The sequence below is a fragment of the Dendronephthya gigantea genome, unplaced genomic scaffold, assembly GCF_004324835.1.
Source record: "Dendronephthya gigantea isolate DGI-Jeju-01 unplaced genomic scaffold, DenGig_1.0 000048F, whole genome shotgun sequence".
Taxonomy (NCBI): domain Eukaryota; kingdom Metazoa; phylum Cnidaria; class Anthozoa; order Malacalcyonacea; family Nephtheidae; genus Dendronephthya; species Dendronephthya gigantea.
The window spans coordinates 1,545,859-1,563,115 of NW_021163058.1; the positions used below are offsets into that span (position 1 = coordinate 1,545,859).

General features: G+C 38.2%; 1 protein-coding gene across 1 annotated transcript; it reads right to left on the minus strand.

The window, feature by feature from the left end:
• Nucleotides 1-55: 55 nt before the first annotated feature.
• On the minus strand, nt 56-11,599 carry LOC114528110 (protein ECT2-like). Its single transcript, XM_028549698.1, has 24 exons — nt 10,894-11,599; nt 8,862-8,926; nt 8,082-8,167; nt 7,109-7,495; nt 6,890-6,963; nt 6,770-6,797; nt 6,486-6,585; nt 5,910-6,028; nt 5,722-5,784; nt 4,684-4,903; nt 4,367-4,524; nt 4,131-4,250; nt 3,929-3,997; nt 3,693-3,803; nt 3,429-3,525; nt 3,096-3,186; nt 2,879-2,957; nt 2,634-2,753; nt 2,286-2,439; nt 1,826-1,977; nt 1,513-1,607; nt 1,239-1,334; nt 869-971; nt 56-393 (listed from the first exon to the last, which is right to left on the minus strand). The coding sequence occupies exons 1-24, from the start codon at nt 10,905-10,907 to the stop codon at nt 316-318; spliced, it is 2,679 nt and encodes an 892-aa protein (XP_028405499.1). The 5' UTR covers nt 10,908-11,599; the 3' UTR covers nt 56-315.
• Nucleotides 11,600-17,257: the final 5,658 nt, after the last annotated feature.

A 17,257-nucleotide genomic window follows, 5' to 3' on the forward strand; every position in this document is an offset into this window, starting at 1 on the left:
TGCAAAGTGATATATGTTCATTGTTGAACGTGAAGAAGTATTAAATAGTTATTACAGTATGCTCAAAAACGTTTCTGATTTTAATATTTGGGCTTCGAAATACTTAAAAAATTAGATATTCTATTTAGCAGTGCAATTTGGCCAGCTGATTTGGTATGTCTAAAGGATATATTTTAATTTATTTGATTTTTATATGTTGTTTCATGGGTGACACCAATTAGTAATTAGCAATATATTTACAGGGCAACCTCTACACTTTTACAGTGTCTCTTTGCGAAGGACCAGTGAGCTTTTACGAAGGTGCAACTTGATGAATTATGTTTTACCGGGCAATAATGAAGGTGAGCTCATGTACTGGCTCATCACCTTCAAGTTAGATCGTAGTTCTTTGCCCTAGAATGGATGGAGGGACATATTACGTACGTGGTCAGGACTAGAAAGCAATTATAGAACACCTATAGCCATTCCAACTCCTAACAGTGAATTCTATATAGAACTGCCTTGTTATATGTTACTGGACTCAATTGGACGCATAATCTCGGAACAAGAATGAACATTATTTTTAAAGAACTATGCAGTTCAGTTCTACAAACTACAATTAATCCTCTAACAGATCTTTAACATTATACCCCTTTGAACTGGTATTCTATGTACCCAATAGTCAAAGAAAACGCGGTAGAAGGGGCATGTTGGTAGAAGAGGGATATTGGGTGTAGAAATGGGATCGGCAGGGAGCAAAACTCGGGTATTTTTACGTATGCCCGTTCACGGATAAGAGCTAAAACATCTGTGTTTACTATTAATGTCGGTTCTCCGGTGGAGGAGAGTAGAAATGTGGGCCCTACTCCTACTACATCAACCAACTTACCGTCGACTCATCGCAAGTACCAAGAAGTCGTGATCGCAAATTTTCTCTTGTAGAAGGTTGAAGTGGACTTCCACAACCTAATGACATCCCTCCAGGCGATACACTGCATAACAAGGAATATAAGATGTATTCACATATAAAGCACGCCATAACATGTCGTAGCCTACAGGGTGGGGTGGGGGCTAAGAACATACGTCACAGTTTATCATGAAGTATATAAATACAACGCATGGTTTGGAAGGTAAAGACAAGACAGTACCCGGGACAAGTACGCCGCACGGGTAAATTTTTATTAGGGTATAGAGGGTGGGGTCGAGGGTTAATAAATGCGTTCATATATTCAAGAAAGAAGAAATATAATAAAACTCACTTTGAGTTGGAACGTTTCACAACATTCACTTTACTTCGTGGAGTTTTGTTCATTGAAAATGCCCGACTAACTTTCTTTGTCGTTTTCTTTGCAACCCTTTTTCAAAAACAGAACATGGTTGATTGTTCCTGTGCACTGACACACACATACTATAAGCGCATAACACTTTTCGTATATTTTCATTAATGTAGTGTCTTGTGCGAAGTGAAGTCCTCATAACAGTTGTCAGAAAATAAACAATTTCCTGCGCCTCATAAAAAGTGAATTCACCTACCTCACGGCTCGACCAATTTTAGTTTGGTTTGTTAAAGCAAGATCACTTTTGGTTAGAGCTAACGTACTGGCATCCAATGTCGTAATGCAGTCCGCCTAAATAACAGTAATAATTTTGAACAACTCAGTACCGTATGTTTTCACATGCCTACACTGTGCATCCCAGACATATACACGAAAATGTTATGTTAAACACGGTGTTTAGTGTTTAAGATTCCTAGAATCTCATCCACCACACTTGTTTTAGCTAAATTTTAAAGTAGAGAAGAGAAATGCCATTCGTAGGACAGGACGATAAATCAGCGATTTCTTACTCTGTTAGTGATAGAAGTGGCATTTGCCAGACCAGTGACGAGTTTCTCCAGCCATGCTTCCTTGGTAATCTCGTCTGGAACAAGACGCAGCATCGCGAATCTTTCAATCATATCACTTGAACGGTACATGAAACCAAACAGATCGTGGTTCTCTAAAAACAGTCGGCAACAATGTGAGAAGACAAGCAACAAGTCTGCGGGTGAGTTGAGACTGCTGAATCTCCGACATGAAACTTCGCTGCTTCAGGTTTTACGTGTGGGTTAGCTACAGATTAGATTTACAGCAAAAAATGCAAATACCAGGGAAAATCAAACTTTTTATAACGGTGTATTTACTCAAGTTGAATAGGTTGTTTCAGAAATCGCCCCTGGTTAAAGAGCTTTTCTTAGTAAGAGATAAGGATGGAAAAATTACATAAACCAAAACAACAACAGGTATAATAACAATTAAATAATTTGCCTTCAGTCTCCTTAATATCAACGACTTTTCGTAATTGTGACAGTGGAATAAACTCCAGATGTTTGTACGCCCTTTGTGGTGTTTTGCTTGCTGGACTTTTCATAGGAAAATGGGCAGAACTGCTTTTGGTTACACCAGCACGTCTTTTAGTGACCTGAAGTAATCAAAAACAAATGTTTGAACATTTCATCTTTAATTGAATTGTTCAGCCATTGATGTTTATCTCAGGCTCTAATATGCATGCATGGCACCTGGCAAACAAAGGAGTACATGGCCTCTACATATGAACATAACTGTTAGACAGTTTAATGTTGTTGCATGGTCAAAGTGAGTACGGTATAAACAAACCTCAAGACTGTCACTGAATAAGAACAACGTAACAGGTTGTGTTTTACCGCAGAACACATCACTCAGTTCAAATCCATCCATTTTCGCAATACATGCACGATGCGAAGATAAAATGTTTGGCTATAAGAAATCACAACATAATAAGATCGATACTTTTTCTATCAAATCAAACAGAATTGTAATATTCTCTTCTTTCGAAGCTGGGGAAATGAAGTATCGTAATAATTTTGAAGAGCCCCGCTTACCGGACAGTTGTCGATATCTTGTATTATTTCAAACATTTGCACCTGACTGTCGGTCTTACGTTTATACTCGTTGACATGTCTAGAAAACCAACGAGGTCATGTTATATATGCTTGGCCACAAAAACCATTCTTTGTTAGTTAGAGTTGCAGTATATCTGGAGTATAAGGAAGGAGAGATCGACGTGCAGATAAAAATGAACAATTCTGAAATACTAACGTCATAACGGTTTTAAGAGCATCTATAGCCTTGCCAAGTGGGACTATATCAGGGTTATCGGAGTCTGCTTTCTTCGTTTGCTTTAGAAGATCTGTTAATGATACATATATCAGTAAAACCAAACGGTACGTCGGATACGAACTATTCTTTGAGAAGGGCCTTTTCTTTAGGCAAATAAAATGGTCAAACCGGTCATATATATGGTGAAAATGCATTTTTTGTGTCAAGCAGATGTAAATATAATGGGCGCCCCTAAAAGACACATCAAGAGCTCGATGATGACCGAGTGTGCACGTGGACCAATATCAGCCTGCGAAGAATGAATTAACCTACCGGTCAGAAGTAAGTTCATGCTTGGAAGTCTTTGGACAGGTCTAATCAACAATTCTGCCAGCGTTTGTCGCCCACACTCAGGTTTTCCGAGGCAAATCTGAAACAAATAATGCAACCAACGCTTACGTTTCCTGGAGCAATGATGAATGTTTTTTATAATCCCATTGCCTTCCATAGCGGATCTACATAGAGCATGTAATGTACGTATCACAGTCACATATAACAACGTGATTGGTGCCGTAGAGTTATTTAATATATCAATACCTTTAGAAAAGCATGAAATCGCGGTCTCTCCCTGTCGCATTTAACAACCGTTTCTTTGCTCATTTCGAAGAAATTCACAAAAACCGGATACACTTTCATGAGAACATCAGCCTATATAGTTGAAGTTGGTGAGTGCAACAGTCTGATTAAAAGAATATTTCTTAATCATGCAGTTAGAAAACTACAAGTGACACTTCTCATCTCAGTAATGTATACATGCATGCATATGTACGTACATGTTTCAAAATGATATTTCCAATGCACTTATCTTCCGTCCACGAGGATAACATCTTTTCCAATTCCATCTATACAAGATATGTACATGACGATGTGTAATCAGAAAGTACGTGAAGAAACGCAAACATCCAAACCACACAACAATACTGTAAGCTTAAACAATGATAGTCGATCTTCTATAGTATTTCACACCAGCCGTACCATCATTTTATGATGCACTTCCAGGATATCTGGTAAACTTCCAAAAATCGTTTTGATTTCTTCTGGTGCGAGGATTGGTCCAGCTCGCTGATCTTCTTGTTCCAAAGGCATTTTAAAAACCTACATAATATGCGAAGTAGTGCGTCTTCCCCCTTTTTTGAACATGCATTAAGAGATAGAATTTACGCTTTAGAGATAGCATTTCGATGGAGTTCATTGGTTAATTGTGTACGCACCTTCAATATTGTATTGAGTATTTCGACATAATTTCGTTCCGTCTGCAGAAGTTCAAGAGCGACTTGATGTCTCGCTGTTTTTGGTTTTAAAGGTGAGATGACGTTTGCCGGCGTTGCTTGTCGGGGTGTCATTTGGCCACTGGGTGTACCAAACAAATCTACAGAAAGTCAATGGTTAAAGGGTATTAAAGTAAAAGTTAAACCGTATTATTTTAGAGAAAAGATTTACGATACATTTGTCTAGGAGTCACATTCACATGCCAGTCTAGCGCCTGCTTTATTTCAGGTAATTATACTCTTAAAAAAATCCAGCATACCATCTTTTGGAGTTCCTGGCGATGCCATAGTGACGTCCAGTAATGAACCAGAGAATGAACTCACGGATAATACATCACCACTTCTTCGTTTTGCTGCATGACAAGAAGAGTTGGGTGAAAGAAGTTCCATTACGTCAGTCTCCTTCATACGCCGTCTTTTTCGACTTTTCTTGTTGCTCGACGGAGTTCCACATGATCGAAGTAAAGGCTCGGTATGGAGCTATAGTATTTACCAGAATAATCACTAAGAAGTGGCGATATCATTCACGATAGTAGCTGAATATCTTTGTATATCGTATAATTCACATCAGTATAGTTGTGTAGCCTAATTATTATTTATTTATTATTATTTATTTTAAAAATTTAGTATAGATACATAAACTACATATACTACACTAGGCGCACAAACAATAGGACACGAGGTTCCCAAGGTTTGAACACCACCTGGGAAGTATAGTTCTTGTTGATTCTTTCTATTCCATCCTCGCTGTATCTCTTTTAAATTTTGTCAACTTACTTTCTATTTTTACTTCCTTTTTTGTTTTATAATAGAGAGGAAATCTGATCATCAAACATGATCATTTATATTTATCCTCGGAGTTACTATTGTCGTGTATTTTATTAAAATTCTCGGGGATTATTGAAGTCGCGATATTTTTACGGGAACAGATTTGGAAAAAATCCTTCAACGAAAATTTAACCTGCACTTGATTCCAGTACAGTGTTCTGACTATACTGCGCTACAAAGTGCAGGGGTAATCACAACGACACAAGTTCATGTGGTGATGGGAATTAATATTATTTTATGTATTAGTTAAACTTGTAGATTTTTTTACCGCATCTTACGCAAGATATAACATTATAAGTTTATGTCAGAGTGATTTTCAAATGACTTTTCACCGTACGGTTGCCAAAATCAACATGCAACCATTTTTTATATAATGTTCAAATTTACCTGAAGTGGTCGCACGAACATATCGTGTGAAAGAGCTGTAATTACATGATATACTTAATTAACAATCGAATTCTCTGACGCACCTGCTTGAAGAGATACAAAGCCGTGTCTGCACAAGCATCTACTTGAATACTCGCCCAAAACCACTAAAAACAGAAAATATACAAGCGTGGATGTCCTAGCTAGCTTGGTTGTGCAAGATACCCTGGTGCTCCAAATTACGAAGATAACGCGGCCGGTATGTTCAGGAAATTTCATTCAGAAAATTTACCTCTTGTTTCACAATTTTCACTTGTGCCAGGTCTATTGCTTCCTGTGGTACATCTTGAACACCATCTTCAACAACCACATGAGTAAATATCTTATCCTCAAGACTGCAAAACGTACCACCTGAAAATGAACAATTTCAAGATTTGAATCCTGCACCCAAAACGTTTTGTCATAGGCTGAAATTTGCGCAATTCCCAGCGAGCACGGCAAGAACAGCAATATACGTAGTTGCATTTATATGTAGTGCTTATCATATTCCAAATAATGATCACTGCTGCATGTCGTTGTGTTTTCAACTGTTTTTTATCATATACAGAATAAACATTAGCATTAGCATTTGGGTTAAGGGTTTAGGCAATGTTTTAAGATATCAGGACACATATACTGTAACATAACATTACTGAAACCAAAATTTGAATATCGCCTTAGAGGCGCAGGCGTAAATTTACTTGCTGTGTTTTTTTAAAGCTCAAATCTTGGGTTAACAAGATTTTATTCGTAGTAATATACATTGTTTACTAGTGTCGTGGTGTCCAATCGTCTCTATAGGTTTTAGTTCGCTAACAGCACAATGCACCTTGTTCAATTGTGGTTTCTTCCATGTGAGCTTTTTCTTCTTCAGAGAAGCCAAAGAACGTCAAACAACAGTCAAAAAATGGCGGAAGTTTATATTCCATCTAATAATAAAAAGCATTGCCTGAGAGTTGACTGAAACAAGAAATTCTGGAACATGAGATATAGAGTGGAGAGATATATAACTGCGCCGATCATAATTGTACAATTAGAACTCAAATACATAAGGAGCGAATTACAGCTTTACAAGAACTTTATATCATATGGAGAGAAAAAATCACTTCATACCATTTCTTCATTATCAGCTCTCCATGTCCTGTAAATTTATACATGAAATGCAAAAAATATAAGCAAAAGCACACACGATTCATCATCAGGACGGAAAATAGTTCGCAAAAAATGACTTACAGGTTAGTTCGCATGTCCCAACATTGATGGATCCACTCTTCAGTCATAATACAGGTTCCTAATCCAACAGCAGCCTGAATGAAATGAACTAGGTATTAAGATGGTTGGCAGAATTTTAAATTGACAGCACAATTTTATAACAACATACAAGAAAATCATTACAAGAATGAGAAACTATGATTGTGTATTTGACAGATATCTTTGCTATACATCATGTACCCTATATTTATCTCCATGAACAGAATTAGCAACAAGATGGGTGACTCTGCCATTGAAATCTCTTCGCACACTTCCACCCATGAAATGAACCAACGCACACAATTTAGACAGTTTACTCTTCTCTTTAAATCCCGTAAAGCAGACTACAATATTTGACATTGAGGTACAATAGAGAGGTCTTGAGGAACATGGCAATGGTTGACATTCTTCAGCACAACTGAATACAACAGGAGGTCCAACAATGCGATGATCCTCTTTCCAAAGATAGTCAAAATTCTCTCCCTCAAAAGGCTCACACAAAAATACAACTTCAACTGCATCAGACATGCATGAGGCATCTGCAATGTCTCTGCCATCATCAGAATATATCACTTCAACATCTAGCATCTACAGGTAAGTAAATCAAGATAATTAGAAACGGAAGTATTTTTTCAGGTAATTATTTACTTTTGTCATTTATTTTTTTATTTAATCACCCTATAGTTCTCAAGACAAATCACACCTGTTCGTTAATTAAGGCAGACCAGGTGCTCAATTTTAGGTACTAGCTTAGGTTAACCAGGTGCTCAATTTTAGGTACTAGCTTCAAAAGAAAAACTTGCTGAATTGCTGCAAAGTTCTAGCATGCATTGAAAGGTTCATAATCTTTACTTATAAGTTATAACATGTAATTGCTAATTTCACAATGTCTTGCAAAATCATCTCAGTTACAGTAAGACCTCATGAGTTGCAAGGGCCTATATCTTGATATCCTGCAGGATATCCTTATCAAGATTCTGTTACATGATATGTTGGCATTTCTAATCCTGGCTAGATCCAATCCCTGCCTTAACATTGATCAAATCAGGTGTGCATGAAATTAATAATTTTATGAAAACTGATATATCCCACCATGCATCACTAATACAGTGGACAAATAGTAGTGATACATACTAAAGAAAATAAATGGAGATATATAAAAATAAACAATCACCTTTAAAGCATTATTGAGTGCTTCATTGTTCTGATTATGTTGTCCAACAACACATACTCTTGTAACCATACCAGGTGCACTCGATTCTAAAAGCAATAATTATGACAGGCATATCCCAATACATCCACTCCAGCTTAATGTTTTTCTATCCATAGAAACTGCAGTTGGAGTGGGTTAAAGCTTATTAAAATAACATTTTTGCAATTTGCACAGTTGGTGCAACAAATTCAAGAGTTGCGACAAATTTTAAGTTGTGGTCAAGACAAGTTGCAAAGTGTATATATCTGAAGCAGTGCACCTAAACAGCTTCAGTCACTTTAAATGTTTGAAAATATATTTAGGTTAGACCCAGTTGGAAACAACTTTAAACATCAATGGATTAACATGATGCCACATGTTAAAACAAAGTATAGGATTTCAACCATGAAATCTTTATCACCCATTTAGAATGCACACAAATTCATCAAAACGTTAATGTATTGAATAATATATAAGTTTATATTCATTCTATGCAATCATTTAGCCTATGAAATACTTTATTCGAGCATTATTATTTCGGGTACAATTTTACAAATATATTTCACAACATTTTATCGTTTTTATGTAACGAATGTGTGTGAGCAGTGTGATCATCGCATAATTTTTAATATGTTGATAAAAACCTTCACAACAATTTTTATAGCCGAACACCTATTAAGAGCAACAACGATCAAAGGTGCATCGAAAAGTACTAGTTACACAGAGTAGAATAGGAAGAGATAAACGATGAAGCAGACATACCACCATTCCGAGGTTCTTGACGTGCCATGATGGCCGATTCTGTTGTTGCATCGTCAGTAATCATGCTGTAATATTAGCACAACATCAAACAGTTATCTTTTCTTGTTTAAGTGTAACGTTATATCGTGAAACGGTAGCTTTGTATTGAGGTAAAACTCCTAAAATTTGTCCAGTATATGCATATTTTCTTTCAGACGAAGAGTTCTTTATATTTTTGAAAAACGCGCGTCAGTTGGGCCTGGTTTGAATGTTTACCAAATATGGTCAAAATATTATCCACACTTGTACCACATTATCCATCTCATAGGTAATTGCAAAAATATCCCCATGATTAGGGCAGCATTAGGGACGTGTTTTATTGTTTGATTTTTGGAAATATTCGTAATATTCTCGTATGTTTGCATGGTGACACCAATAGATAAACTAGCTTGTAGGTACACCACGTATGTCTGTAGGTACACCACGTATGTCTGTAGGTACACCACGTATGTCTGTAGGTACACCACGTATGTCTGTAGGTACACCACGTATGTCTGTAGGTACACCACGTATGTCTGTAGGTACACCACGTATGTCTGTAGGTACACCACGTAAGGTTGTAGGTACACCACGTATGTCTGTAGGTACACCACGTATGTCTGTAGGTACACCACGTATGTCTGTAGGTACACCACGTATGTCTGTAGGTACACCACGTATGTCTGTAGGTACACCACGTAAGGTTGTAGGTACACCACGTATGTCTGTAGGTACGCCACGTAAGGTTGTAGGTACACCACGTAAGTGCGCAGGTACGCCACGTAAGTCTGTAGGTACACCACGTAAGTGTGCAGGAACACCACGTAAGTCTGTAGGTACGCCACGTAATGCCCGGTTAACGGACCGAAAGCTTTGCATAGCAGTATTAATTAAAGACTTACGTGGTGACCTACAATTTACTGAATTAATTTCGTTTAACCGAGGCGAGGAGTTTCTGCATGCATGTATTTCTAGTATCTTTGTAATTTTGCATGGTGATATCACATAAATAAATTAGCTTCTAATTATACCACGCAAGTATTTAATAATGCAAAGCTTTCGGTCAATACATACGTGGTCAGGGCCGCCGAGGGAAATTCTGGGGCCCGGGGCAAATTTTTTTTCTGGGGCCCTTGGTCGAGTCCGCCGGAACTAATTGCCGGAACTGAATGGCGTATTCGACTATGGTCGAGTCCGCCGGAGAACGGCGTATTCGACCTTGGTCGGCGTATACTAAACACAAAATAAACAAAACATTTTGATAAACAAGGCCGTTCCGTCATTTATATTGAGTTTCCTTTCGAGAAAATCACTATTTGGACGTTAAAAACCAACAAGGATTGTTTCAAAACACTAAAAGAATATCAAAACACTAAAATTTCTCGCTAAAAACACTTAAAAAACGTTTAGGCGTTTAAATCTTGACATTTCCAAGCGTGTGCCTTATTAGTCGTTTTCTGTGCATATACTTGTTAGGGACCGCCCCCCGAGACCAGGAAAAGCTTAAATACGTTAAATTTATCTTCGCTCTCAGGGCTAGCCACTGTAGCTGATTCGTCTGACGCTAGGCTTGTGGCGATGCATACTCTGTTTCTCACTGAGACGTAACGGTTAGGTGCACATACATCATGGTCTGGGGGCCGTAGTGCATCTCCCCCTTAGACGGCCGTTAAGATGTGAGTTATGGGGGGGAGTTCTTCCTATAGCAACCGCCTTGCACCTTTCGTAGTTGTAACTATGCTGAATATTGCAGCCGGTTGTATAACCAGGTTAGATTGTGGCATAGGCTGGATGATCTCTTTTGGGTGTTTTTCCCCCAATTTTTTTTTTGGCACGCTTTCCAAATTTTTGTTTTACATACAAAAAATACTGTTATTAAACATATTTTGGAACGGATATGGTTCGCAAAAAAATTTATATCGACTAAAAACCACCTTTATATAATTAACCCCTGAATACTCTCCCCAGTCTCTGCATGATATAGGAGGCAATGAATTAAACAATAGAACAATACCAGAAATCATTCATAAACAGCAAACATCTTCTTCAACCTTGCAGCAGTAAAACAGCAACAAAGACATTCAGACAGTCAACTCTGCGTTCTCGTTAGTGCCTTCAGCCCGAGAACTGTCAATCAAAAGTCTGGATAAATCCCCTGGCTTTCCCTGCGAGTTTTCAAATTCATATTTCAAAATATCTGACATTGAAAACAACTCAAGATTTTCTACTAATTGTGGATTTAGCTTATTCATTCATACTGATCCATGAGATAGTTTGAACGAAGACTCCACCATTGTTGGGTATACCAGTGCAGTATGGTAATACAGGTATTATCCCAATGATAGACCATAATCTCGATGAATCAGCCTGAATTCTTCTGTAGCTAAATTTTCATTCCACAACAAGAAACACAGCATGTTTATGGCCATTTTAAGAGCACATTTAATTGTTATTCCCAATTGATTGCATATAAAATCCAACTTTGATTTAATTTCAAATACATAACTTCGAGGTGTGGGACGGCACTTGTAGAGAAAGTGGACAAACCTACTGCGACCATTCTATTCCTCGCCACAATGAATCAAACCGCGCAGGTATTATACACTGAAGCCAGAGTTAGCCAAACTTAACATCAGCGCACGGGGGTGCTTTTCAACATCTCTCCGCTTAATGAAGGCTCGTCAAGACAATTAACCAAGACCGTTATACACACTTTATATACAAACTTGTGGACACTTGATCTCTTGCTCAGCACACAAGCATCACCGAAACCTGTTCTTTGTTTAAAGGCCGCACCTACTCCTTCGAAATAGTTGGGACAAATACCCAATGCTACAATAAACTGGATAACAGTCTTGATGATTTTATGATCTTTCACGCTCAGATCCATCACGGGATCTCGTGTTTATATTAATTTAAGAAGATATATTAAAGAGCGCAAACATAACCGATTAAAGATCAATCGAACAGATCTACTATCGATGTTTACTGACCCTGTTCCCTGCTCTTGAGCTCGGTTCTTGCTCAAATATTCCATAAAACGACAACTTCAATTCCTGACATCAGCTGTTGGAAGATAGAATTGCACTTTGTCCGCCATATTGAATTGGAACAACTGAGTCAGCACTTTTCCTTTGAAAGGGGAGGCTGGGAGGGGAGGGGAGGCCAGGCCAGGGAGGGATTCAACCAAAACCAACACCGTCATATCATGGATAGTTAGTAAAAGAAATAAAGAAGAAAGATCGGACTTAAATATTCCCCGAAAACAGAACAGAATCAGCGAAGATAAACAATAAAAACTTGTGAAATAAATACATACAATTTAGGCCCAAAGTGTACCGGCGAATCAAGCGGTTATACAAAACACAAAATGAACAAAACATTTTAGTATAAAACTAAGCCGTTCACTCATTTATATGACTTTCCTTTCGAGAACGATGACTATTTTGACGTTAAAAACCAACAAGGATTGTTTCAAAACAATAAAATTTCTAAAAGAATATAAAAACACTATAAATTTCTCGCTAAAAATACTTAAAAAACGTTTAGGCGTTTAAATCTTGACATTTCCAAGCGTGTGCCTTATTAGTCGTTTTCTGTGCATATACTTGTTAGGGACCGCCCCCCGAGACCAGGAAAAGCTTAAATACGTTAAATTTATCCTCGCTCTCAGGGCTAGCCACTGTAGCTGATTCGTCTATGACGCTAGGCTTGTGGCGATGCATACTCTGTTTCTCACTGAGACGTAACGGTTAGGTGCACATACATCATGGTCTGGGGGCCGTAGTGCATCTCCCCCTTAGACGGCCGTTAAGATGTGAGTTATGGGGGGGAGTTCTTCCTATAGCAACCGCCTTGCACCTTTCGTAGTTGTAACTATGCTGAATATTGCAGCCGGTTGTATAACCAGGTTAGATTGTGGCATAGGCTGGATGATCTCTTTTGGGTGTTTTTCCCCAATTTTTTTTTTGGCACGCTTTCCAAATTTTTTTTTACATACAAAAAATACTGTTATTAAACATATTTGGAACGGATATGGTTCGAAAAAAATTTATATCGACTAAAAACCACCTTAATTAACCCCTGAATACTCTCCCCAGTCTCTGCATTATATAGGAGGCAATGAATTAAACAATAGTACAATACCAGAAATCATTCATAAACAGCAAACATCTTCATCAACCTTACAGCAGTAAAACAGCGACAAAGACATTCAGACAGTCAACTCTGCGTTCTCGTTAGTGCCTTCAGCCCGAGAACTGTCAATCAAAAGTCTGGATAAATCCCCTGCTTTCCCTGCGAGTTTTCAAATTCATATTTCAAAATATCTGACATTGAAAACAACTCAAGATTTTCTACTAATTGTGGATTTAGCTTATTCATTCATACTGATCCATGAGATAGTTTGAACGAAGACTCCACCATTGTTGGGTATACCAGTGCAGTATGGTAATACAGGTTATCCCAATGATAGACCATAATCTCGATGAATCAGCCTGAATTCTTCTGTAGCTAAATTTTCATTCCACAACAAGAAACACAGCATGTTTATGCCATTTCAAGAGCACATTTAATTGTTATTCCCAATTGATTGCATATAAAATCCAACTTTGATTTAATTTCAAATACATAACTTCGAGGTGTGGGACGGCACTTGTAGAGAAAGTGGACAAACCTACTGCGACCATTCTATTCCTCGCACAATGAATCAAACCACGCAGGTATTATACACTGAAGCCAGAGTTAGCCAAACTTAACATCAGCGCACGGGGGTGCTTTTCAACATCTCTCCGCTTAATGAAGGCTCGTCAAGACAATTAACCAAGACCGTTAATATACACACTTATACAAACCTTGTGGACACTTGATCTCTTGCTCAGCACACAAGCATCACCGAAACCAGTTCTTTGTTTAAAGGCTGCACCTACTCCTTCGAAAAGGCTGGGACAAATACCCATGCTACAATAAACTGGATAACAGTCTTGATGATTTTATGATCTTTCACGCTCAGATCCATCTGACACGGGAACTCGTGTTTATTTAATTTAAGAAGATATAAAGAGCGCAAACATAACCGATTAAAGATCAATCGAACAGATCTACTATCGATGTTTACGTTGACCCTGTTTCCCTGCTCTTGAAGTCGGTTCTTGCTCAATATTCCACAAAACGACAACTTCAATTCCTGACACTCGCTGTTGGAAGATGGTTTGCACTTTGTCCGCCATCTTGAATTGGAACAACTGAGTCAGCACTTTTCCTTTGAAAGGGGAGGCTGGGAGGGGAGGCCAGGCCAGGGAGGGATCCAACCAAAACCAACACCGTCATATCATGGATAGTTAGTAAAAGAAATAAAGAAGAAAGATAAGACTTAAATATTCCCCGAAAATAGAACAGAATCAGCGAAGATAAACAATAAAAACTTGTGAAATAAATACATACAATTTAGGCCCAAAGTGTACCGGCGAATCAAGCGGTTATACAAAACACAAATTAACAAAACATTTTAGTATAAAACTAAGCCGTTCACTCATTTATATCGACTTTCCTTTCGAGAACGATGACTATTTTGACGTTAAAAACCAACAAGGATTGTTTCAAAATAAATTTCTAAAAGAATATAAAAACACTATAAATTTCTCGCTAAAAATACTTAAAAAACGTTTAGGCGTTTAAATCTTGACATTTCCAAGCGTGTGCCTTATTAGTCGTTTTCTGTGCATATACTTGTTAGGGACCGCCCCCCGAGACCAGGAAAAGCTTAAATACGTTAAATTTATCCTCGCTCTCAGGGCTAGCCACTGTAGCTGATTCGTCTATGACGCGCTACGCTTGTGGCGATGCATACTCTGTTTCTCACTGAGACGTAACGGTTAGGTGCACATACATCATGGTCTGGGGGCCGTAGTGCATCTCCCCCTTAGACGGCCGTTAAGATGTGAGTTATGGGGGGGAGTTCTTCCTATAGCAACCGCCTTGCACCTTTCGTAGTTGTAACTATGCTGAATATTGCAGCCGGTTGTATAACCAGGTTAGATTGTGGCATAGGCTGGATGATCTCTTTTGGGTGTTTTTCCCCAATTTTTTTTTTGGCACGCTTTCCAAATTTTTGTTTTACATAAAAAAATACTGTTATTAAACATATTTGGAACGGATATGGTTCGAAAAAAAATTTATATCGACTAAAAACCACCTTAATTAACCCCTGAATACTCCCCCCAGTCTCTGCATTATATAGGAGGCAATGAATTAAACAATAGTACAATACCAGAAATCATTCATAAACAGCAAACATCTTCATCAACCTTACAGCAGTAAAACAGCGACAAAGACATTCAGACAGTCAACTCTGCGTTCTCGTTAGTGCCTTCAGCCCGAGAACTGTCAATCAAAAGTCTGGATAAATCCCCTGACTTTCCCTGCGAGTTTTCAAATTCATATTTCAAAATATCTGACATTGAAAACAACTCAAGATTTTCTACTAATTGTGGATTTAGCTTATTCATTAATACTGATCCATGAGATAGTTTGAACGAAGACTCCACCATTGTTGGGTATACCAGTGCAGTATGGTAATACAGGTAATATCCCAATGATAGACCATAATCTCGATGAATCAGCCTGAATTCTTCTGTAGCTAAATTTTCATTCCACAACAAGAAACACAGCATGTTTATTGCCATTTAAGAGCACATTTAATTGTTATTCCCAATTGATTGCATATAAAATCCAACTTTGATTTAATTTCAAATACATAACTTCGAGGTGTGGGACGGCACTTGTAGAGAAAGTGGACAAACCTACTGCGACCATTCTATTCCTCGCACAATGAATCAAACCACGCAGGTATTATACACTGAAGCCAGAGTTAGCCAAACTTAACATCAGCGCACGGGGGTGCTTTTCAACATCTCTCCGCTTAATGAAGGCTCGTCAAGACAATTAACCAAGACCGTTATACACACTTATACAAACCTTGTGGACACTTGATCTCTTGCTCAGCACACAAGCATCGCCGAAACCAGTTCTTTGTTTAAAGGCTGCACCTACTCCTTCGAAAAGGCTGGGACAAATACCCATGCTACAATAAACTGGATAACAGTCTTGATGATTTTATGATCTTTCACGCTCAGATCCATCTGACACGGGAACTCGTGTTTATTTCAATTTAAGAAGATATAAAGAGCGCAAACATAACCGATTAAAGATCAATCGAACAGATCTACTATCGATGTTTACGTTGACCCTGTTCCCTGCTCTTGAAGTCGGTTCTTGCTCAATATTCCACAAAACGACAACTTCAATTCCTGACACTCGCTGTTGGAAGATGGAATTGCACTTTGTCCGCCATCTTGAATTGGAACAACTGAGTCAGCACTTTTCCTTTGAAAGGGGAGGCTGGGAGGGGAGGCCAGGCCAGGGAGGGATCCAACCAAAACCAACACCGTCATATCATGGATAGTTAGTAAAAGAAATAAAGAAGAAAGATAAGACTTAAATATTCCCCGAAAATAGAACAGAATCAGCGAAGATAAACAATAAAAACTTGTGAAATAAATACATACAATTTAGGCCCAAAGTGTACCGGCGAATCAAGCGGTTATACAAAACACAAAATTAACAAAACATTTTAGTATAAAACTAAGCCGTTCACTCATTTATATCGACTTTCCTTTCGAGAACGATGACTATTTTGACGTTAAAAACCAACAAGGATTGTTTCAAAATACTAAAATTTCTAAAAGAATATAAAAACACTATAAATTTCTCGCTAAAAATACTTAAAAAACGTTTAGGCGTTTAAATCTTGACATTTCCAAGCGTGTGCCTTATTAGTCGTTTTCTGTGCATATACTTGTTAGGGACCGCCCCCCGAGACCAGGAAAAGCTTAAATACGTTAAATTTATCCTCGCTCTCAGGGCTAGCCACTGTAGCTGATTCGTCTATGACGCTACGCTTGTGGCGATGCATACTCTGTTTCTCACTGAGACGTAACGGTTAGGTGCACATACATCATGGTCTGGGGGCCGTAGTGCATCTCCCCCTTAGACGGCCGTTAAGATGTGAGTTATGGGGGGGAGTTCTTCCTATAGCAACCGCCTTGCACCTTTCGTAGTTGTAACTATGCTGAATATTGCAGCCGGTTGTATAACCAGGTTAGATTGTGGCATAGGCTGGATGATCTCTTTTGGGTGTTTTTCCCCAATTTTTTTTTTTGGCACGCTTTCCAAATTTTTGTTTTACATACAAAAAAATACTGTTATTAAACATATTTGGAACGGATATGGTTCGAAAAAAAATTTATATCGACTAAAAACCACCTTAATTAACCCCTGAATACTCTCCCCAGTCTCTGCATTATATAGGAGGCAATGAA